Consider the following 23741-nt stretch of genomic DNA (forward strand, 5'->3'; position numbering starts at 1 on the left):
GGGGTTTAACCATGTTGGCCAGGCTTGTCACAAACTCCTGACCTCAAGTGATCTGCCTGCCTCAGCCTCCCAAAGTGCTGGGATTACAGGCGTGAGTCACCACACCCGGCCAACTCTATACTTCTTTTTGAGTTATTTTAACCATGCACTATTACTTTTGTAACTTTCAAAACCATAAGAAGATGTGATGGAAAAGACTGGGAAAAATTATAGCTCAACTCAAAGTGTATATACACTATTTATCTTTTCCCGGACATAACTAATGTGTCTTGTTAAACATTTATCTACTGAAAAATCCATTTAGGAGTCAATATGATCATACATTTTCTTCAAGTCATTTATGTACTAAGCAGAATTACTTCTCACAAAAGAGTCTCAGCTTGTAATGTTAATTAACTTTATTCACATTTTTCCAAGTAAATACAATATTAACTATAAGCTAAAAACAATACATAGTTCTTAGAAAATACAACCCCGAATTATTGTGTGGCCTGGGCTTTGTGATTATATGTGCCCAGCCTTTGTTCCTCCAGAATTTTAAAGTGAATGCAGTGCTCAAAACAAACTTACAATAGCACAGGGAAACCTTCCCTAAATAAAGTTTTGTTATTAGAAGAGAAATCCAAAAAGAGGCCTCTACTGCCTTCATTCAAGTGTTGAGAATTTCAAAATGGAAATAATATTTAAAGAGCAATCGATTTTTTTCCATCTCACACTAGTAGGCTTGAAGGAGGCAAATTTGGACCAAAAATCTAGACATAGCTCCTTGCATAGGGTTTGATATTAAGCACACACTTGCACTGAATAACTCCATATCCACCCTATAGTACAAAAATTCATTTCAAATGCAAACATTGTGCAATGACCAGGTCATATTTTTAAGATCACTCTTTAAAATATCATTTTACTGATCACAAAATTATATAATAAGGATCTTATATGGGTTAGGTATTAAGTTTGATACCAAAGCAACTATAGCATCAAGCTACATAAATATTAGCACCATTTTTTATCTAGTCCAGTGAAATGTAAAACTATCCATCAAACTCTTTTTTACCAAAGCAGTCAACAAGAAAAATTGTTTTACTTCTGATCTATGCTTTGCTCCTCCTCCTCTTTGCTAGTAATACTTTTGAACACTTTAAAGAAAGTACAGTCGGCCCTCTGTATCCGTGAGTTCTGCATCCATGGATTCAACCAAATACAAATTGAAAATATTTGGGGGAAAAAAGGATGGTTTCACTTGTGCTGAACATGTACAGGCTTTTTTTTCCTTGTCATTATTCCCTAAACAATATAGTATAACAACTATTTACAGAGCATTTACATTGTATTAGGTATTTTAAGTAATCTAGAGATGATTTAAAGCATACAGGAGGATGTGTCTAGGATATATGCAAATACTACACCATTTTATAGAAGGGGTTTGAGTATCCATGGAGTTTGGCATCCTAAGGGAGGCCTGGAACCAATGCCCCATGGATACTGAGAGGCGACTGTACCACAACATTCCATTTACAAAGTCTGTGCCCAGAACAGCATTATCAACCTGAAAAAGGATAGTGGAAGACCTTACAGATTTTTTTTAACTTACGAATTGTGCAGAATTATCTTCTGGAAGTTATGGCTTCCAATAACAGCCATCTTGCTTGCTCTCGTTCTTACAATTTAGTCAGCTGAGTTCAAGTGACCCAAGTATAAATACCCTTCAAGTTGCTAGCAATTGATCTTCGATGAAACACAATGACAAAGATATTACATATGAAATGGTATAAATATGTGCCTCCTACCTAATACGCAAGTAAGATCACCTATAGCCTATTATACATTTATTCATTTTTAAAATGAATCTTTTGAAGATCCATTTATTCACATTTTTCCAAGTAAATAGAATATTAACTATAACTACTAACTATAATCTTTTAAAGATTCATTTTAAAAGTGAATAAATGTGCTTAGAAATTTTAGGGGGGAGAACATACATAACATACATATAACCAGAGGTGCCAAGTATTTTAACAGCTCCTAACTAAGGGCAGTTAAAAGACAAAGAATCGATTCCTGTTCACTTCTCCTCCCGCGGACTTAATGTCCAGCAGAGTGCTAGACAATATTGCTTCAATACTCTATTACTTTTATATTAAAAGCAGTAACAAAATCAAAAAGCATATTTATGACACTGTTTTAATTAAGAAGTTAAAATCAAAATTTTAAAAAGAGTTTTATGTAGCATTTTTTTAAATATCATTGGGTTCTCCGTTTCAGACTTTTTCAACATGAAAGGTAATTTTTAAACTGTCTCACTGTCTTGCAGGTTGTCCCAAGAATTAGGAACATGATTACAACCACATTCATTTCTAGAATGAAAAGAAAGAATTAGGACCATCAGACTGTTAACAACTATCAAATTTTCACAGGTTCAAAAGGTAATTGACACTCTTTAAAAAAGAAAGAAAAGAAACCCTAACCAACTAAGGACTTGGGCGTAAGATGAAGGCTTACAATTCATACTGATTTATTAACCATTCATGCACTTTAAAAGCACTTTAAAAATCCCATTCATTTGTCTTCCACTTAAAAAGAGGAAAAAATTGGCCAATATTTGCCTTCTACGTTTTATCTCTGTCTGGAGTTTTAAGTAGTAAGTACATTAAATATAAGTGTTTTCTAAACAAGAGAAAAGTCTGGCGGTTCAAAGTCTAGAGGAAGTAGGGTTTCTAAGGCAGTCCGTCAGTGTGGGGCCTGAACCACTCTCTAAGGCCGTCTTTCCTAGATTGTCAGCTGCAACACAAGCCTGAGCTGGATGGCTAACACCGAACATGCAAGAAGCGACTTTAAAGGAACGGTTTTCACAATCAGCTAGCTACACCATCACAAATTGCCACATTAAGGTGATCTTTAGGTACCTGTGTCGTTTAAAGACTTTAATAATAGTTAATACCAAAATTCACCAGTTACTAGCAAGGCTGTTTTGGACAACATGTAAAATTTCCTCTTTTGAAATATACATCTCAATGATTAGGAGAGATCTGTAAGGAAACAAATTCACCTCAAAACTATGCAAATATTTAAAAAGTTTTTTTAAGCTCACAATACTTCAGTATGTGTTTTCAAAGCTTAAACAGTTATCATGTGTGAAGAGTTTATGGGGAATGAAAGCAATATGTTCTAAAAATTGACTATGGTTTTCCAAAGACCCAGAGAAAAATACTAAGGTAATACTCAGCCTCACGTCCACTCACACATCTTCGGGTGCCAAGCTGGCATAGGCAGAGCACCATTATCTCTTATAAGGAACTTAGCACATATCCTTCTAGCAGATTCTTGTCTCCACAGGATGGAGAAGACATCATTCATTTGATGGAAACCAGTGTTTGTTAAAACCATTTTTCTACCCCCAAAGCAAACATACTAAAGAGAAGGAGCACTATTTACATAAATTTGTGCCTACCCACACACCACCATTCTCTCCCATTAAAGTGTAGATAAGATCTACTGGCTAGGAATCAAAGAGTAATGTATTTCAACCTAAAGTTTGAATACTGTACATCATCAAGACTTTGTTACTGTTAAGTGCTATAAAGAAAAAGAGAAAGTAGGGGTGGGCAGTCTATCTAACAGGCATCTTCACACTGGTCCCCATCCCAGTGGAACAAGCAATGCCAATGTACCAAGTGCAATTCCAAATTGTAAGTTTGAAATGTCATTGCCAGCCATTACAGAAGAGGCAAAAGTCCACAGTGGGTGTATGTATGCCAAAAGGTCAAGTGTGACAAGGGACTGAATCCACAGTATGTATTCTTAAAAAAAAAAAAAAAAAAGGCAATAAAAAAAGTGAGTCTTTGACTACTCAAAAGAAACTTTACTACTACTGTACACACATATTGTGTTGTGTGCACTTCGTCTATTGGAATGTACTTGAGCTATTAAACTATTAAATAATAACTGCCTAGATGATCACTGAAAGAGAAAAAGAGACCCTTGCCCAGCCCAGATAATTCTTAAATATCACAATCTACATAAAGATGCTGCTGAACTGAAATACAAATAAGTTAAAAATTTTCAGGAACTAGCGAAGTTCTACTTTCATTATACATGGAATCAGTAGTAGTGCTGACACTCATTTTTGACTTGATATTCTTTCACAAACAAAACGGCATATAAGGAAAATGAGTCTTATGCTGTAGGATGGAATGATATTATAGCTATGGAATCTGGAAAGTTATTTAGAACAAGATGATAATAGGCTCTACCTAAGCTTATGAAAAGAATACTGAACTGTAAGCATCTGTTGCCATTTAAAGGCATTTGGTGTCAGTATCTTAAAAGATTAAGATGCTTTAAAACAAAAACCTTATAAGAATATCAAAGATTTAGGGAATTATCTTCATAAATAACCAAATGTCTATGGCTTCAACTGTCTGCCCTACTGCCGAGGTAGGTGACCAATATTCATCAAAATAAAACAATCTTTTACAAATTCCCTAAAAAAAACCTTGCATAATCAGTTGGTTTCTTAAACCTGTGTCCAGTTTCTTTTGATGGTTTTTGTTTTGTGTTTCCTTTCAGTCATTTACACTTTTTAAAAGAGGCTGTCCACGCAAGTGTTTCTTTAAGCTCTTGCCGAATAGCACCTCATGTATTCTGTCATCCACGGGTTCTCTGAGGAGGAAGCCTTCATCTTTCTGTTCTTCTCCACATCCACAGAGTGAGCACGCTGCCTTTGAGCAACCAGTTTCCTTTTTTCCACCTGTCTTCTGTTCTTGGCTCGTAATGCTGATTCATGAATCTAAAGAGAGTTCAAAATAAAGGATAGTAACTTAAGGGGCTATTATACTAATGTGCAACAAAGGTTGCAATGAAGCTGGCTACTGCCAGGTCAACTGCAGCAGGGCAGAGTCAAGCCCTGCCTCTCTATGTAGTTCTTCTTTACATAAAACCTTCCACAGAAGAGCCATTCTCACTTGATGCTGTTCTCACTTGATTCATATCAGGGATAATGAAACTAAGCAACAGCAAATTAAATGTTAGACAGAAATGGTAAGCAACTAATTTGCATGTGCCTCTAGAATTGGCTCTGGAAAACTGTCCGAACTGCTTAGCATTAAACATAAGTATTTAATTAAACACTTATAAACAGCTCATAAAAAGCAGGGAAAATAAAAGAACTTTAAATGTTTAACATCAGTATACCAAAGACATCTCAAGAGATTTTACCACCTAAGATGTCTTATACTACAGATAAATCCTGTTAAAATTAATCCCACGGACTTCTTAGAGATCTTTTGTTAAACGGCAGCTTTGTTGTCTCAAATATCACTCCAAATAACACCATCTGCTAGGGTTCAGATGTCTGTTCAGTGAAATTTTCATTATGCTGTTTATCTAGAACTCAAGCAGTTTGCAGTTTCACTTTCTGCTTCCTTAAATGCATCCTTTGCTTTAGGCTATGATAACAGTATTAACGCTAACATACATGTTTTCTGACTACACACATGAAGGTCCTCTCATCTGAAATGTTTCCGGGTCTTGACACAGGAGAGACAAGCTAAGGCTAAGTCAGGGGAGGACTAAAGCTCCTGAGAGTAAAATGCATTCGTTATGGATGAACAGGGGAAATGCAGCCATTTGAATTTAATCAGAGGAACAAAAGGGAGTCTCTGGCAGATGCCAAGCAATCAATCAATCAATCAGACAAACCAAAGATAAAGAAGCGCCAGGTTATCGAAGCTGAAGGAAGCTGAAACAGCTCAAGAGACCAGTGGCAAATCCAGATGGGCCGTCGCCAGCCTTGGCTGTGCTGCTCCTCCTGAACTTCCAGCCCCCCAGGAACTTGTGAACCCCAACTCCATCTACATCTTTGCCTGGCTTGGTGTCACTAAACCCTTCTGGGTAACTCCGAGCCAAAACCCCTCGCTCTGCAGGCCACCAACATGCAGAATCCTCCTTTGGTTCATCAGAGGCTCCATTCTGGAGTTCCCTAACCCACCATGCTATCCCCTAAGATCTCCCATGGGCCCAAAGCACCCAGTGGCCAAAGGACACGATGCCCGATGACAGGCGCATGGCCCAGCTCGCCACTCTCAAAGGGAACACAGAACCGCAAGGGCCCAGAGCGCACCTCGTGCACAGGAGCGGACGCACAGACGTTGTGAGTCTTCTGGCTTCCTGTATCGGTCTGTTTTTCTCCCCAGCCATAAAGAGCAAATGGATGCTTGTTTTCTTTTATTTTACTCGATGATCTTTGGGGACTTTTGACCGCTTTCCTGTTTCCTCTAGCAAATAAGGCACTTGGTTGCTGTCGAGGCTCAGTACTGGTGGGTGATTTGTCAGTCTCTCTTGTTCTGGTTTGTTGTTCAGGTTTATCTTCTACATCTTTCACTGGCAGTGCTTTTGAAAAGAGATAAATGAGATGAAAATACTTTGAAATCAGATTTATATATAATTAAAATATTTATGTTGAAAAATCATAATGCTTAATTAAGACAGTAACATTTTCACTTATGGCTCAACTCATACGATCCACTTAAAGTAGAAATACAGGAACAAGTTAGCATAATTTTCAAACCATTTATCTCATTTTAAAATCAACAACAAATATACCAAGATTGAACCAAGCTTATTCAAAAGCAACCACTGCCACTCCGATTCTGAGACTTAGCATCTGGAATGTTAAAAGATAGCACCACACCCTAAGGGCTTTCTCCGCAATCCCCCAAGATAAATCCAATCATCTCAATTTTGCTTTCCTTCACGGAAAGATCTGGATTTGTGGTCATCCTCCAGCAGCTGCAGGAGGTTGCTGTTTGAGTTACTCCACCCGAAAATGCTCCTTAGTCCTTCCGTGCTCCTCCTGGGAGCCGCTTCCTTCATTCAAAAGCCCCTCCGCACAACAGGGAGTGGTTTCCATCGTTACCGCCTAGGTGCGCAGCCAGGCATTCCCTGTGGGAAGAGTTAAAAATGAGGGCCCCGGCCGGGTGCGGTGGCTCACACCTGTAATCCCAGCACTTTGGGAGGCCGAGGCGAGCGGATCACGAGGTCAGGAGATCGAGACCATCCTGGCCAACATGGTGAAACCCCGTCTCTACTAAAATACAAAAAAAAAAAAAATTAGCCAGGCATGGTGGTGCACGCCTGTAGTCCCCAGCTACTCGGGAGGCTGAGGCAGGGGAATCGCTTGAACCTGGGAGGTGGAGGTTGCAGTGAGCCCAGATTGCGCCACTGCACTCCAGCCTGGTGACAAAGACTCCGTCTCAAAAAAAAAAAAAAAAAGAGGGCCCCAGTTTTAAGGGGCTTCCCCAACGCTTGCAACGGAAATTACTCCATGAAATCAGGCCTGGGTCTGTACCACAACCCTAAATTCTGGGGAACCCCCGGTGGTGAATGTGGCTGCCCCACCTAAGGGGAACCTCAGATAGCAAGGATGTACTCCAAAAAATACCTATTCCCCTGAATTACCTTTTATGGTTTTCCTGTTTATTATTTTGTAAGCCTTTCTTTTTATGAAATCAGTACGATTCAGTATAAACACTTTGTGAGCCTGTGTTTGCTTCCACCTATGGTTCTGCTGAAGTAAGAGTTCGTGACGGGTCTGGGGCTCCACCTGAGGTGCCCCAGTTGTTTAGGCCACAGGAGACCCTTTGTTTCAGATGCTCCAGAGTTCTGCTCTCAGTCATGATTTTATTTTTTTTGTTTCATTTTTTAGAGACAGGGTCTCACGTGTCGCCCAGGCTGGAGTGCAGTGGTGCGATCATGGCTCACTGCAGCCTCAACCTCCTGGGCTCAAGTGATCCTCCCACCTCAGCCTCCTAGGGAGGTGGGACTACAGGAGTGCATCACCGTGCCCAGGCAATTTACAAAAAACTTTTTTTTGTAGAGGTGGGTTCTTGCTATGTTGATCAGGCTGGTCTTAAACTCCTGGCCTCAAACAATCCTCCTGCCTCGGCCTCCCAAAGTGCTGGGATTACAGGCCTGAGCCACTGCACCCAGCCATCAGTGATGATTTTATAGATTGCTATTACAATCTATATAAGGTCTTATCACCTCTGTAGGACAGAATTTTGCCATTACTTTCAGTTGTGACTCTTGTCTATTTCTACTTCCCTTTGAAGTTGAGGGAACCCCTGCATGGGCAGTGCATGCAAACTGGCACATACTTGTAAGAAACCTTTATAGGTCGGTCATCTGCCACGTCTGCCTTCAGTGATGACCTTGACTCTAGCAAACCATTACATTTATTACTAAGCATTTGAAGGAACAGACACTTCATGTCTGAATCCGGGTGTCACGTTCTGCATTGGAGTGCATCATCTCTTTAAACCCAGCACTGGAGTTGCTGGGGATGAGGCAGGACACCAGCCTTCCATTTCATGAGACGATATCCATTCACTGCTCAAACGTTTATCTGAGCGATGTGTCCACACGCTCTCTCCTCCTCTTCCCTGGTGTTTAAGAAGAGGAGGAAAGAAGAGATCATCAGGACCAAGACTAAAGGGAAAGAGAAGTGGGGAAGTGCAAGAACCTGTGCAGCGGCACAGTGATACTGAGAGAGAGAAAAGCAGCCACCCAGGTCATCTTCACTGATTCACTTCCCCTCTCTTCCTCCTGTTCCAGGCGTGTCTAGCCCAGATCTCCCAGAGAAGCCTGCCCATAGAAGGCAATAAGGATTTCATTGATAGGACAATCTGGGGCTAGCCAGGCAGAGAACAGGAAAGAGAATTCCAGAAAGAGGGAATGGCTTCTTCAATGGCATGGAGAGAAGAAGAAAGAGGGAATTATAAATAGTTCAAAATAGCAAGAACATAGAGTCTATGGATGAAGGCCTGGGGTAGATAGTGTGGGGGAAATAAAGGCTTTATTTTATATATGCCAAACTCAGGCATTTTTATTTTATCTTGGAGATGAAGAATCATCATGGGAGGACTTTAAGCTGAAAACTAACATGGTCCTATTTGTATTTTAGGAATGAGGCCCCTAGCTCCACACGTGGAGGATGGGTGAGATCAGAAATAGGGGCAGAGAGGCCAGTTAGAAAAACACACTGATCAGACCAGCTGGGAGGTGGTGCCAGGATGTTTTTTTTTAACAAGGCCCCTCCAGCCAGGTACGGTGGCTCAACCCTGTAATCCCAGCACTTTGGGAGGCCAACGAGGGTGGATCACCTGAGGTCTGGAGTTTGAGACCAGCCTGACCAACATGGTAAAGCCCTGTCTCTATTAAAAGTACAAAAATTAGCCAGACATGGTGGTACACGCCTGTGATCTCACCTATTTGGGAGGCTGAGGCAGGAGAATCGCTTGAACCCAGGAGGCGGTGGTTGCAGTGAGCCGAGATTGCACCATTGCACTCCACCCTGGGCAACAAGAGCAAAACTCCATCTCAAAAAAATAATAATAAATAAATAAAAACAAGGACCCTCCAAGCAAACAGCCCAGCAACACTGCCTCAGACTGACAGGTGGACAGACAGACAGACACCATGAGGACACCAGGAAGGACCATGTGGGCGCTCGGTTCTGTGGCTCCTGCAGGTGTTCTGAGTGGATGGTCATGCTGTCCTCTGACATAGGCCCCCTAAAGGATGAGGAAAGGGTGCTTGTCACCTTGGATGCAAGACACTCCTGGTCCCGGCAGCCAGACCTTCAACTGGAGCTCAGGGGAGAAGATGGCATGGAGATGAAAGCCACGGCTCCCGGTGTGGACCAGGTCACCCAGAAGAAACACAGAGCCGGAAGACAGGAGGTGCAAACAGGCCTGGGGACACTGTCATTTAATGCACAGGCAAAGAAAGGAGAACCCGAGACGGGAGCAGAGGAAGGGTAGCAAAAGAGTAAAAAAGAATAACCAGGAAAGAGGCTGAGCAAAGAGTTTCAGAAAAAGAAAGTGCAGGCCGGGCACGGTGGCTCACGCCTATAATCCCAGCACTTTGGGAGGCCGAGGCGGGCGGATCACGAGGTCAGGAGATCTAGACCATCCTGGCTAACACGGCGAAACCTCGTCTCTAGTAAAAATACAAAAAATAATTAGCCGGGCGTGGTGGCAGGCGCCTGTAGTCCCAGCTACTTGGGAGGTTGAGGCACGAGAATAGTGTGAACCCAGGAGGCAGAGCTTGCAGTGAGCCGAGATCGCGCCACTGCACTCCAGCCTGGGCAACTCCATCTCACAAAAAAAAAAAAAAAAAAAAAAAAAGAAAATGCAATTAACAGTCCAAAAATTACAGAGAGATTGGTACAATAAAGGTGAAGAGACTTTGCCTTGGCAGCTCGGTGGTCACTGGTGCCAAAGGGGAGGTGTGGGGTGGGGGAACCAGACCCCAGCTGGCTGAGGACTGAACAGAGTGGAGCCTACCCATCCTGGTTCTTGGGGGCTACTGGACTCACCCTCCCCACTAAGGATGACCTGGAAAAGCTAAATGAAATTCAAAAGTGACCCCAGGCTAACAGATGTCTATCAGGTACCCAACACAACAAACTAAAATCTTCTCAGGAAACCCTTAGACCTCAAATTATTCCTAGAAATAGCTTTTCCAACACAAAGACCAGTGTGTTGTAAAGATAACCGGCACACAGGAGGGTAGGCAACGAGGGGGACCGGGAGAAGCAAAAGGCCTGAAATCCAAGGAGTCTTATTCAGACTACAAAATAGCTGTGCTTATAGAAAAAGACAAGAATTATCTGCAACAGGAGGAGAGGAAAGATGGAAAATACAGAAGAGAAAAGGTAAAACTCATCACCGTAACATTAATATTTATAAAACTCTTTTGTAAAACTCTTGAAATAGTGGCTGGCACAACAGAAGTGTATATAAGTGTGGTATTATATACATGTGTGTGTCTCTGTGTGTGTTCGTTTTTGTCCATAGTTCGTGGCTCCTAACTCCCATAGCCCTTGTTCCAGTCTTTTGTTATAATGTTGGGTGTGTTAAACCTCAGGGGCAGGCCCCCAGAAACCGAATCTCTCCTGCTCTCCTTTCCCCTGCCACTAGGCAGGACTCTAATATTCCACACCTTCCAACTGTAGCTAAGCTCGGGAGGTTCCTGGAGGCCAGCGAGACAGCATGGAAGCTTCTCACCCCTTTCCCCATATCTCACCCTGTTCATCTCTTCATCTGTGTCCTTTCTAATATCCTTTTCTTCTTCTTTCTTCTTCTTCTTCTTCTTCTTCTTCTTCTTCTTATTATTATTATTATTATTATTTTGAGACAGAATGTTGCTCTGTTGCCCAGGCTGGAGTGCAATGGCGCGATCTCAGCTCACTGCAACCTCTGCCTCCCGAATAGCTGGGATTACAGGTGTGTGCTGGGCTCAAGCAATTCTCTCACCTCAGCCTCCCAAATAGCTGGGATTACAGGCGTGGGCCACAACACCCGGCTAATTTTTGTATTTTTAGTAGAGACGGGGTTTCATCATGTTGACCAGACTGGTCTCGAACTCCTGACTTCAGGTGATCCACCTGCCTCGGCCTCCCAAAGTGCTGGGATTACAGGCGTGAGCCACTGCGCCCGGCCTCTAATATCCTTTATTATAAACTGGCAAACATTAAGTGTTTCCCTGAGTTCTATGAGCCACTCCAGCAAATTAATCAAACCTAAACGGGGATCATGGGAACCCCAGTTTGAAGTTGGTCAGTCAGAAGTTCCCAAGGCCTGGACTTTCGACTGGTGGGAAGGAGGGAGCAGTCTGTGAGACTGAGCCCTCAACCTGTGGGACCTGACGCTATCTCCAGGCAGACAGTGTTGGAACTGATTGCTTGTTTGCTGGTGGGAAAATAGCCCCACATATTTTGGGGCTATTTCAGAAGTCTGTGTTGATTGTTGTGTGACAACAGAGGAAAGAGTTTGAGAGTTTTTTCCAAACAATAAGTGTATGTTTCTAAAATCCTGTTTGAAAAAATGGTTTAAAATAAAGACTTCTTCAAGCAAAAACAGCATTATCCACCAGTTATGGTGGAAGATTACAGTGCCCCTTTCTTAGTAATTGGCAGAACATTCAAATAAAAATAAATTCAGTCTCAATTTAGAACTGGCCAGTCCAATACAATAGCCATGAACCACACGTGGTTACTAAATATAAATTTTAATTAATTAATTAAAAGTAAATAAAATTAAAGATTCAGTTCCTCAAGTTACACTAGTTATCGTTCAAGTGCTCAATACCCACATGTGGCTAGTGGCTACCCTGGTAGACAGCGCAAATGGAGAACACGCCCATCATCACAGAGAGAGCTGTACTGAACATCTGATTTTTCAAATGTATTTAAACAGAATTAATAAACTTGACCTAATGGATATATATAGAACACTGAACCCAACAACTGCAGAATATAAATTTTTATCAATCATATATGGAACATGTATAAGAATCTGCATATCCAAGGCCATAAAGAAATCTTAAGATATTTACAAAATTGAAATTATATGGAATGTATTCTCTAACCACAATGTAATTAAACTAGATACAACAAAAAAACTTCAAAAAATCCCTCCCAGTTTTGAAACTTAAAGACATTTCTAGGCCGGGCACGGTGGCTCACGCCTGTAATCCCAGCACTTTGGGAGGCCGAGGCGGGCGGATCACGAGGTCAGGAGATAGAGACCATCCTGGGTCACACGGTGAAACCCTGTCTCTACTAAAAATACAAAAAAATTAGCCGGGCGTGGTGTCAGGCGCCTGTAGTCCCAGCTACTCCGGAGGCAGAGGCAGGAGAATGGCGTGAACCTGGGAGACGGAGCTTGCAGTGAGCCGAGATCGCGCCACTGCACTCCAGCCTGGGCGACAGAGCGAGACTCCATCGCAAAAAAAAAAAAAAAAAAAAAAATTCTAAATAACCTATAGGTCAAAGTGAAAACAGGGTTGCACAAAAATGTGACAGTACTTAATGCCACTGAGCTGTACACTTCATTTATTTATTTATTTATTTATTTAGAAATGCTCCCGGCCAAACTGGACACTTTAAATCAGTTAAAGAAGGCCAGGCGCAGTGGCTCACGCCTGTAATCCCAGCACTTCGGGAAGCTGAGGCGGGTGCATAGCCTGAACTCAGGAGTTCAAGACCAACCTGGGCAACATGAGGAAACCTCGTCTCTACTAAAAATACAAAAAATTAGCCAGGCATGGTGGCGTATGCCTGTGGGCCCAGCTACTCAGGAGGCTGAGGTGGGAGGATCACTTGAACCTGGGAGGCAGAGGTTGCAGTGAGCCAAGATGGTGCCACTGCACTCCAGCCTGAGTGACAGAGTGAGATTCCATCTCAAAAAAAAATAATAATAATTAACAAATAAATAATAAAATGGTTAAAATTGTAATGTGTATTTTTGGTTAAAATTATAATGTGTATTTTATGTATTTCAGCACCATTTTCCAAAATTCCAAGTAGTGGAAATAGAGGGCATTCCTTTCTTAATTCTGATATTATTAGGAATGTTTCTAGTTTCCTCATTGAGCATAACGTTTGCATTAGGTTTTTTTGGTTGTTTGTTTGTTTGTTTGTTTGTTTTGAGACACAGTCTCACTCTGTCACCCAGGCTGGAGTGCAATGGCATGATCTCAGCTCACTGTGACCTCCACCTCCTGGGTTCAGGTGGTTCTTGTGCCTCAGCCACCCAAATAGCTGGGATTACAGGCACACGCCACCACACCCACCTAATTTTTGTATTTTTAGTAGAGATGGGGTTTTGCCATGTTGACCAGGCTGGAATATATGTTTTCTTTAAAAAATAAATATTTCCTTATGTGGATACTATACATAAATGTTAAATTTTATGATTTTTTGTGACTATTTTAAAAAATCATAATGAAAATTTGAAAATGAGTTTGAATAAAAATGTTACATGGCAAAACATGTGTGATGCAGCTAAAGCAGTTATCAGAGGGAAATTTATAGCCTGAAATGAACATATCAAAAAAGAAAGGCAGGGGGCAAAAAAATCAATGATAAGCATCCATCTCAAAAAGTTAGAAAAAAGCAAAATAAACCCAAAGAAAATTAAAGTAAGGAAAAAATAATAAATTAATGAAAATATACAATAAAGAGAAACCACAAATCTTTAATATGGGGAAAAACTAAACAAATTCACAAACCTCTGGCAAGTCTGATCAAGAAACGGAGAAGAAAGTAAAAGTAAAAATCAGTTAAAAAAATATAGCAAATTGGAGGGTTCAGGTTAAATATGCACTAAAAACCTGTGCCTTATAGTTCCTTAAAGCTTATAGTCTCTTCCTCTCCAAATCCTACTAAAGGAAGGAAAAAAAGGTATAAAGCCACAAGGACAGAGAGCAAGGGAGGTGATGACATCAGGCAAAAGGCATCAATAAAATTTGGAGGAAAAGAAAAGCAACTGAAGAGGTAAAAGTGGCCTCACAGAACTGAGTAGGATGAATCCTAACTGCCAGAGGGGAAAGGCCTCCAGGACAGAAGCTGAGCCCTAGGAAGAATCACATGAGCCAGATGTGGTGGCTCACGTCTATATGACCCAGCACTTTGGGAGGACAAGGCGGGAGGATTGCTTGAGCTCAGGAGTTTAAGACCAGCTAGGCAACATAGCAAGACCTCATCTCTACTAAAAATTAAAAATAAAAAAATAGCCAGGTATAATGACGCACACCTGTGGTCCCAGCTACTCAGGAGGCTGAGGCTGGAGGATTGCTTGAACCCAGGAGGTCAATGCTACAGAGAGCTTAGATCATGCCACTGCACTCTAGCCTAGGCAACAGACTGAGACCCTGTCTCAAAAGAAAGAAAAAAAAAAATGAAAGAGTTGTATGAGGTGCCAGCTTCCTCAGAAAGCTAGTGAAATGGATTCTCTTTTCCAAAAGTTCAGCATCAATCAGCACCCCAGCCCTCGTGCTCTTCTGACTACAATATGGACGTGCTCTGTTGAGAGTTGGGATCCACAGGTCCTCCCCTTGAACCTGGGCAGACTTTTATATTAGGTTGGTGTCAAAATAATTGTACCAAGTAATAACTTCCCCAGTGAAGGTAAAATGGGGTGAGAAAGGGCCTGCAGAGCTCCTGAGGATAAAAGAGAAAAAGCAACGCAGCATCCACCTGGGTCTCTCTCCGGACGCTGTCCTTACAGGTCAGCCAGTGTGTTCTGAGGAAGGCCAGGCACAGGAAGAGGTCATGCATGTGAGGGTCCCAGCAACAGCCCAGCTGGGTCCCTCCAGCCTGGAGCCTTCCAGTACAGGCTGCAGACAAGGTATCTCACTGCCCAGGGCCAACTTCCAGCCCAGGAAACCAGAGCAGCAGCAAAGGAGGACAGCAGGCCGGGGGCCTCCGTATCCAGGGGTTCTGCATCTGCAGGCTCACTCAACCATGAATTGAAAATATTCGGGAAAAATAAACAAAAAATAATACAACAATAAAAAGTAATACAAATTAAAAATATAGTAGAAAAACTATTTACATAGTATTTAATTGTATTAGGTATTATAAGTAATCTAGAGATGATTTAAAGTATCCGAGGGATGTGCACAGGTTATATGCAAATACTACACCATTTTACATAGGGACTTGAATATCCACGGATTTTGGTATCCATGGGGGTATCTTGGATGCAATCTCTCACAGATACCAAGGGACAACTGTTTTTACTAGTTTTAAGCTACTAATTTTCAAGGTAATTTTGTTACACAGCAATTGACACTTCTATATTCTTTCCCCTAGCTCATATGCCAGGTGGTCACTCCTCTCCTACCCAGAAGGTCTGTGGATTTCAGTCTTGAGCGGCAGAAGCAGGGGAGGCTTAGACTTCAGATGACCCTAGGGACAGGAGAAACCAAGGGAAACAGCTTCCTGAAAACAGAATTAGGTGAAAGGCCTCATGGTAAAGGAGACCCCTCCTCGGCACCTTCCTCCACCTCTGTTCCCAGGATGCTGGTGCCAGGCTTATTCCCCATGAGACAGGAGACTGCAGATGCACTGTCTGGGCAGCTCACTCAAGAGACGCTGGCAGGTATACATGTTTGCAGTCCCCAGAGGAACAGCTGGGTCCTCAGCCAATTACAGAAAACAGGCATCCCCCGTGCACAGAACTCCTAAAAAGCTCTTCCAGGCCTTACTCTTAAATATGAGCAGACAGGCAAACATCTGAGTACATCCTCTATTAGAAAGGAAGAGACCAAAATTATGCAGAAAAAGGCAAGGCAGGGAATGGAAGACAGCTCTGAAAAGATATTTCTGGCCTCTTTCTTTTCTTTTCTTTTTTTCTTTGTAGGTCAAAAGAAATCTGAAAACAGAATGCTATTTTTTTTTTTAATGTAAAGAACATTATGGACCAAAAATAGATGATCTCTTGGGAATTTAAAGCTAAGGTGAGAATTAAAAATTTCAATAGAAATGTTGGGAAATAAAATTGAAGGGTTCTCCCAGAAAATAGAACCAAAAAGTCCAAATTCCAATGTAGAAACATTTTTAAGTAAAAATGTTAGGGGACTGATCCAGGAGGCACACCATCCAACTAAGGATAATTATAGAAAGAGAAAATAAAGCATATGGAGCAGAGAAAATTATTTTTAAACAGAAAAATAGGAAATATCACTGAACTGAAAGAACCTTCCAGAATGAGAAGGGCCAGCCAAATGAATGAAAAAAGACACACACAGGCACATCACAAAATTTCAGAACACCTCCTAAAAAGATATAAAGAATCTCCTAAAAGTTTCCAACAAAACAACAAAAACAAACATAGGGGGGTCACACACACAAAGCAGGTGTCAGAATGGCAGGGTCCTTCTCAACACTATGACCTGAAGCTAGGATTCAGTGTTATCGTAATGCCTCAAATGCTGAGGTTTCCAATCTAGAATTATCTACCTTGCCAAAATATCAATCCTGGATATAATAAAGGCATTTTCAGATATGCAAGGTTACAAAATTTCTAATTCCCACGCAATATTTTACAGGATCTACAGAGGATGTGTTCCATCAAAAGGAAGGAACAGGCCAAGCAAAAGGAAGACTTGAGATGTGCAAGGCAGGGGATCACACAAAGGAGGGAAATGGTAAAGAAAGCCCAGTTCAGCAGCTGTGCCAGGGCTGGACAGCATAAAATCTAGACTGGAACAAGATCAAGGGCTAAAAAAAAAAAAAATATATATATATATATATATATATATGTATATATATATGTGTGTGTGTGTGTGTCTCCAAGGGAAAAAAAAAATCAGATGAATAGAACACCTAATATGTCTGACAAATGGCAAGTTTCATAGTACTATCAGGCCATTTCAGGCATTAGTGATAGCTAAAATAAATAAGAAATAAGAAACAGTGATAGGCAGTGATAGGTAGCTTATTTTTTAATAAACCTATTACTGGAGTAGAAGCAAAAAACAAAAACAAAATGAGCAAACAAAAAAGTGGAACAATTATTAATTTCAGGAAAACCATAAATTTTAACAAAAAAATGTAATCAGAATATATTACATGGCTCACCTGCAAATATTTACACAGCCATAATTCAAACACAGAACAGAGATTAAACAAAGCAATCATATAGTTAATATTGTGGGGATATGGAGAAGAGGAAATGGGTGTTGGTATGTGTCTGGGGGTAGAATAGGGAAGGCAGAGCTAAGATCCTGAGCTAAATCTTCATCTCCCATAATGGGAAGTCAGTAGATAATGTTCACAATCAAAAAGCCAACAGATAAGTTTAAATAAAAAGAGGGTGGCCAATGCTGAAAGGAAAGCAAAACTGAGTGAAAGGAGCAAGGGGCATGGGTGGGAAATGGGGCAGGATCATGTTTTTTTTCATTTTAAGCAAAATGTTTTAAATTACTGCACATGTAAAGTTTGCTAAAAATAAAATCTAACCTAAAAAGAAAACGTGACTATGAAGTAAGGAATCGGAGACAGTCTAGACCACTCTTCATAGCATATTGTCTATGGGAGGAAAAGAATCCCACGGTTCACAAGCACTTCCACCCCCAAACCCCAACACACACACACACACACACACACACACAGAATTTCCTAACAGCTTTTTAGTATCCATCCCTTAAATAAGAATGAGAAACGAGGGATCATTAGACATTTGAGAAAAGTGCCTAACATGAAAATAGAGAATTACCAGCAAAAAGAAACAAAGAGGCAGAAGTGAAAGATTGTGCTGAAGAAACACAGAAAGAGAAGAAAACAAACCAAAAATTCTAATATATATCCTCAGTAAGATAAAACCCTACATGCATCAATCAGGAACCAGATACTGTGTTGTCAAAAGAAATAAAAAGGGACGGAAAGGAGGGAGGGAAGGGAGGGAATAAATGGCAGCCCAGAAAACAATTCAAGAGCTCTTAAATTTAAAAGAAAAATAGGATCCCTCAAATGGAAAATGTAATAAGAGATTTAGAAGATACAGCTGAGAGTATCACCCAGAAAACAAAACAATAAAAGATGAAAATCTGTCAAGAAAAAACTTAGAAAATTAGAGGATAAAATGATAAAGTCTAATATCCAACTAAGGACTTCAGAAAAAAAAGAAATGGGGAAAAAAACAGAAATAAGAAAATAATTCCAGAAAACTTCCAGGAATTAAAACCATGAGTTTGTCTATAAAGACCTGCCAAGTGCCCAGCAAAGCAAAGGAAAACAGATCTAGATCAAGGAAAAATGTCAGAACAAAAAGGCCAAAGAGAAGACCCTGAAAGCTTCCTGAGGGGGACACATTACCTACAAAAGATCAAGATCAAGAATCATAACGAGGCAGGCTGTAACATCAGCAGTCATAACACATAAGGAGGAATGCCCCCAGAGTTTCTACGGACAACTGTTCCAACCTAGAATTCCATGCCCAGCCACACTCACCAAATTGTAAGGGTAGAATAAAGCTATCTCTTGGCATTCAAAGAAAACTAACCTCTGAACCATCCTTTCTTGGGAATCTACTAGAAGATGTGCTCCACCAAGAAGGGGTAAACCAAGAAAGAAAATGACATGAGAGGCACACGACAGAGACTCAAACCCAAGAGAGAAGCCAAGAAAGGTCCTAGGAGGATGGCCAAGGGCCCTCCCAAGATGCCAGCCAGGCAGCAGCCCACAGGAGCAGCAGCCAGCCCAGACAGAAGTAGGTCAGGGGCCCTGGGAGGGGCGTCTTAAGATGACAAGAGTGATAGTGAACCTGATGTGTTGGTTGTATTGTGAAAGAAAAAAGGGAATCATGGGAAATGGTATGGGTCAGCTTTGAGTAACTTTTTCCATGGGCACAATACGGTACATACTAATTATGAATCCAACAAACTATATGAGGACTGTATTGAGCAGGTGTGGAGATGGGCCGTGTGGGTGAGGAGAGCAGTAAAAAAGAATTAAAGTCAATAGATAATGTTAAAAACTGAAAAAAAACAATCAAATGTCAATAAAAGCCATGTTACTTGGAGATACAGAAATAAATACCAAAGGAAAAACCAGGGTGTTATGTATGGCATGGGGCTGATGTGCTTTTGTAGTAAGTCAGACAGAACTACGTGATTCTATGTGCATCTATGGCTTCAGGGAAAGTAAAAAATTTTATATTTTATAGAAACTCAAAAGAGTGCTCATTGCACTAGTATTTAAAACCATCCACTTAAAAACCAGGATATTTAATCTTGTGCAACACAGGAGTCAAGAGGGCCTTACAGGTAGGAGCAAAACAAAAGATGCTGCGATTGAGTCCTGAAAGCAGAAAACATCCTTTCTTCTTCCTGATGCCTAAACCAGAAATGTTAGCAGGGAAGAAATAACTGAGAGGACGCTATATTTAAGGAAACCAAAATAATCATGAACTCAGAGCTTACCTGAGCTGGTAAATACAGGCACCATCCATATCACAACGCTGCCTAAAAATTGTATTTATATTGCATGCAAATATTTGACAACTCCATCACAAACAATAAAAGATCGGGGAGAGAAAAGCCATTTAGCCTGATAAAGTACATCTCAATTTAGCTAGCAGATCAGTACCCACAGGAATAATCTGGAAGGCATGTTCCCTACCCCCTCCACCTTCTGTTATTTGCATTTCTAGCAGTGATCACTGAAGCATCAGGATTTGTGGGGATTCACAAGTAACATCATGATGGGAGGAGGCAGCCCTGCCTCCGATGATGAGCTGAAAATAGCTGAAGATGGTAAAACCAAGAGCAAAGCAACCCGGCTCATAGCCGAAATTTCATCTCCTCCTCAGCCTCTCACAGAGAAGCCAGGAAGAGTCTGATTGGCTTGCAATCGGGTAAACAAAAATAAACACATAAATGAATAAAGTCACTGATCCTGAGCTTCCGTTTTTTCATCTATAAAACTGAGATTAGGGCCGGGCATGGTGGCTCACTCCTGTAATCCCAACACTTTGGGAGGTCCAGGCGGGCGGATCACGAGGTGAGGAGTTTGAGACCAGCCTGACCAACATGGTGAAACCCCGTCTCCACTAAAAATACAAAAATTAGCCGGGCATGGTGGCGCGTGCCTGTAGTCCCAGCTACTCGGGAGGCTGAGGCAGTAGAACGTCGTGAATCCGGGAGGCAGAGGTTGCAGTGAGCCGAGATCGCGCCACTGCGCTCCAGCCTGGGCCACAGAGCGAGACTGCGTCTCAAAAAAAAAAAAAACAAAAAACAAAAAACAGATTACAACATGGTCTCTTTTGGGATTGTTTTGAATATTAAATGACAACGTACATATTCCCAGATCAGTGACTGAATGTCTAACAGGCTCCCAATACATTTTCCATGTTTTCCTCACTCGAGCCTTTTTAAAATCCAGTGATCTGGAAGGAACCATTGGTTTCTCCAGGCTGTACTGAGGCGTTCAACTGGGTCCCCAGCCCTGCAAGCCTCTGGGCAGGAAAGAAGGTGAAGGGCCATGGCTTGAAAACACGCGCAGCGCCACCGGCGCTTTCGGATCTGGAGAGGCGAGGGAGGATGGGGAGGGACGGAAGGGGAGAGGCCCTAGCACTTATAAAGATGCTCTCACAGCCAAGTTATTCAACACTCCACGTAAACAAATGCAAAATATTCTTTAGGGACAGCGTAGCGAGGTCGGGGAGTTAATATGGAAAACAATGGCCCCATTCATCAGACAGAAAGCTTAGCTCTGTGGTTCTTAACCTTTTGGGTTACCTTTGAGAATCTGATTAAAGCTGGGGCTCCTCTGATCAAAAATGGGCGCCTAGAAATAAGCAGATGGGACTCAGTGGTTCGCCAAGAAATAAGATGGGATTCAGAGGTTTGCCAAGCCGCAGAGGCCCGCGAGGAAAGACCCCAGACTCAGCCAGCCGCGCTTCAATTGAGTTTACCGCTGGCTCGACCGAAAGCCACCTAATTAAGGAAATAAAGGGTGGCAAAGGCTGCCACCTTCCCTATTTTGTCAAGAGAGACGGATTCTGTCAACCGAAAAAAAAAAAAGGAAGAGCCAGCCCCGAGCGGCGCAAGAAACAAGAGATCAGCTGCTCAGAGCTTAGAGCAAACCGTCCTTGCATGCAGGCCCCTCGCCCTCCCCTCCGGGCCCGGTACCTGGCAGAGCCGCTTCCTCCGCGTCCTCGGCCTCCGCGTCCCCGGCCTCCGCGTCCTGCTCCTCCGGGGCCCCGCGCGCCCGCCGTTCCGCCTCCTCCTGGGCCGCCGGCTCTACGGGCGGCGGGGGCGAGGGCGAGGGCGGGGCGCACCGGGGTGCGGGGCCCGCGGGGCCCCCGGCGCCCGACGACTCTGACGACGCCGAGTCCTCCGAGGAGCCGGCCGGGCCCCAGTCGTCCCAGAGCCAGGGCGCGTGCGCCTGCTCCAGCAGCCGGCGGCCTAGGCGGTAGTGCAGCAGCTCGCGGTAGCACGGCCCGTACTCATCCCAGCGCGGCTCCTGGTAGCGCTTCATGTACTCGCTCTTCACCCCGCTCCCCGGGGACATGGTGCCGTCCGCCGCCTCGAGCGCCAGCCGCTCCTCGCTGCCTGCAGCCTACGGGACCCGGTACACGACACAGAGGCCGCCCCGCCCCTCCGCCGGCCCTGCCCGCCGCGACGTTTAAACCCGGAGCCCCGCCCGGACGGGAGCAGGGGGCGGGTCCCGGCTAGGGCGGGGAGGGGGCGGGGCGGGGGCGGGGCGGGGGCGGCCTCACCCGGCGGCCGGGACCAAGAGCAGAGGCGGGGACCCGGGCTGCTGGGGTCGAGGGGCGCGCCGCCGAGGAGGGCTGCTCAGAGGGCGGAAGGCAGGGAGGCTGCGGGCTGGGGCGAGAGGACCGCAGGAGACTGGGGCTGAGCGGGAGGAGGAGCGAGGTAGGGGAGCGTCGAGGCCCGTGATCGGGTGGTCCTGGGGTCTCCGGAGGCGTCCCCTGAGCTAGGCGTGCGGTCCCGCGGGGCTGCCTTACCTCCTTCCCGCCGCGCCCGGCCGATCCTCTGCGCCCAGGCCCGAGGCGCGCGTGGCGCAGCAGCTAAAGCGCAGCTCGCTCTCCCGCGCGCTTTCCTCCTGAGCAAGATGTCGCCGCGGCGGCCCGCGCTCCAGCTGCAGGCGGGAGGCGGTGGCGCCGCCTCAGTCCCGGAGCCTCCCCGCGCGCTCCCGGCCCCCGGGCCTCCGCCCGCTCCGTGGGGGCGGCTGCTTCCGTAGAGAGCGCGAGGCGCGGGGGTGCGGACGTGCCTGCCAGTCCGAGGGGCCCAGGCCCAGGTCCCTGGCCCACTTATTTGAGGTGTCCGTCCACCCTGGTCCCAGCAGACGCTGTCCCAGGCACGCGTCACTCTGCAGGAGTCGTCAGTTAGGGGCAAGAGATGATCCCTCCAGAAATGCAGCCCCCCAGGCTGCGGCCGGGGCGACACTCTCTGTCCTCACTCGAAACCTACTGGTTCTTCCTCTCTGTGTTCACAACACCTGTTACTCTGGCTTTAACTCCCTTTTATATCTACACTCCCCAAATTCTTTTAGATTTTGATCAAAACCATTTCACTAGCTCAGAGATCCGTTTGCACATAAAAGCTTGACAGATTCACTTACGTTGTGCAGAAGTATACAAAGTTGTCCCATTTGTTACAGTTTCAAAAGTGGCCCCGCACTGTTTTCCCTTTTTGCTCATAAAACCTTCACAGATCCGGCTGAGCGCTGTGGCTCACGCCTGTAATCCCAGCATTTTGGGAGGCCGAGGCGGGTGGCTCACGAGGTCAGGAGATCGAGACCATCCTGGCTAACACAGTGAAACCCCATCTCTACTAAAAAAATTAATAAAAAGAATTAGCCCGGCGTGGTGGTGAACGGCTGTAGTCCCAGCTACTCGGGAGCCTGAGGCAGGAGAATGGCGTGAACCCGGGAGGCGGAGCTTGCGGTGAGCCGAGATCGTGCCACTGCACTCCAGCCTGGGCGACAGAGCGAGACTCCGTCTCAAAAAAAATAAAAAATAAAAAATAAAAACCTTCACAGATCCAGTTACATTGTACAGAAGAATACCACGTTGCCCCATTTGTTACAGTTTCAAAAGTGGTCCTGCACTATTTTCCCTTTCTTAAAAAAAAGAGCCTTGATACAGTAGCTGCAAAAAGATTTGAAAGGAAAAAACTTTTGGAAAATCTAAATATACATATATAGCAGTTAAAAAGCAGGCCCAGGCCGTGAGTAGCGCTCACGGCTTCCACGTCAGGATTCCCACGAATTCACCTACTTTCTACGTGTCCGCATCCTGCCTCCCACCACCACCGCCCACCTCATCATAGCTAAATGATTCAGAGGCGGCTACTGGCCCAAACGGGGCGGGTCAGACCGTCTGCTCTGAAAACTTGAAGTTACTAGTCCAATCATTAGCACG

General features: G+C 43.8%; 1 protein-coding gene across 2 annotated transcripts; it reads right to left on the reverse strand.

Annotated features, from left to right (window-relative positions):
• Nucleotides 1-375: 375 nt before the first annotated feature.
• On the reverse strand, nucleotides 376-23240 carry CCSAP (centriole, cilia and spindle associated protein). 2 transcript variants are annotated; one of them, XM_031016547.3, is made up of 4 exons: nucleotides 22323-23240; nucleotides 21484-21913; nucleotides 6122-6390; nucleotides 376-4789 (listed from the first exon to the last, which is right to left on the reverse strand). In XM_031016547.3, exons 2-4 carry the CDS (start codon nucleotides 21863-21865, stop codon nucleotides 4613-4615), a joined length of 828 nt encoding a protein of 275 aa, XP_030872407.1. In that variant the 5' UTR covers nucleotides 21866-21913; nucleotides 22323-23240; the 3' UTR covers nucleotides 376-4612. The 2 variants fall into 2 exon arrangements, with proteins under 2 accessions (XP_030872407.1, XP_018891685.2); XM_019036140.4 differs by having other exon boundaries at nucleotides 21484-23239.
• Between the last annotated feature and the right edge of the window lie 501 nt (nucleotides 23241-23741).

This window comes from Gorilla gorilla, chromosome 1 (genome assembly GCF_029281585.2).
Source record: "Gorilla gorilla gorilla isolate KB3781 chromosome 1, NHGRI_mGorGor1-v2.1_pri, whole genome shotgun sequence".
NCBI classification, from domain to species: Eukaryota; Metazoa; Chordata; class Mammalia; order Primates; family Hominidae; genus Gorilla; species Gorilla gorilla.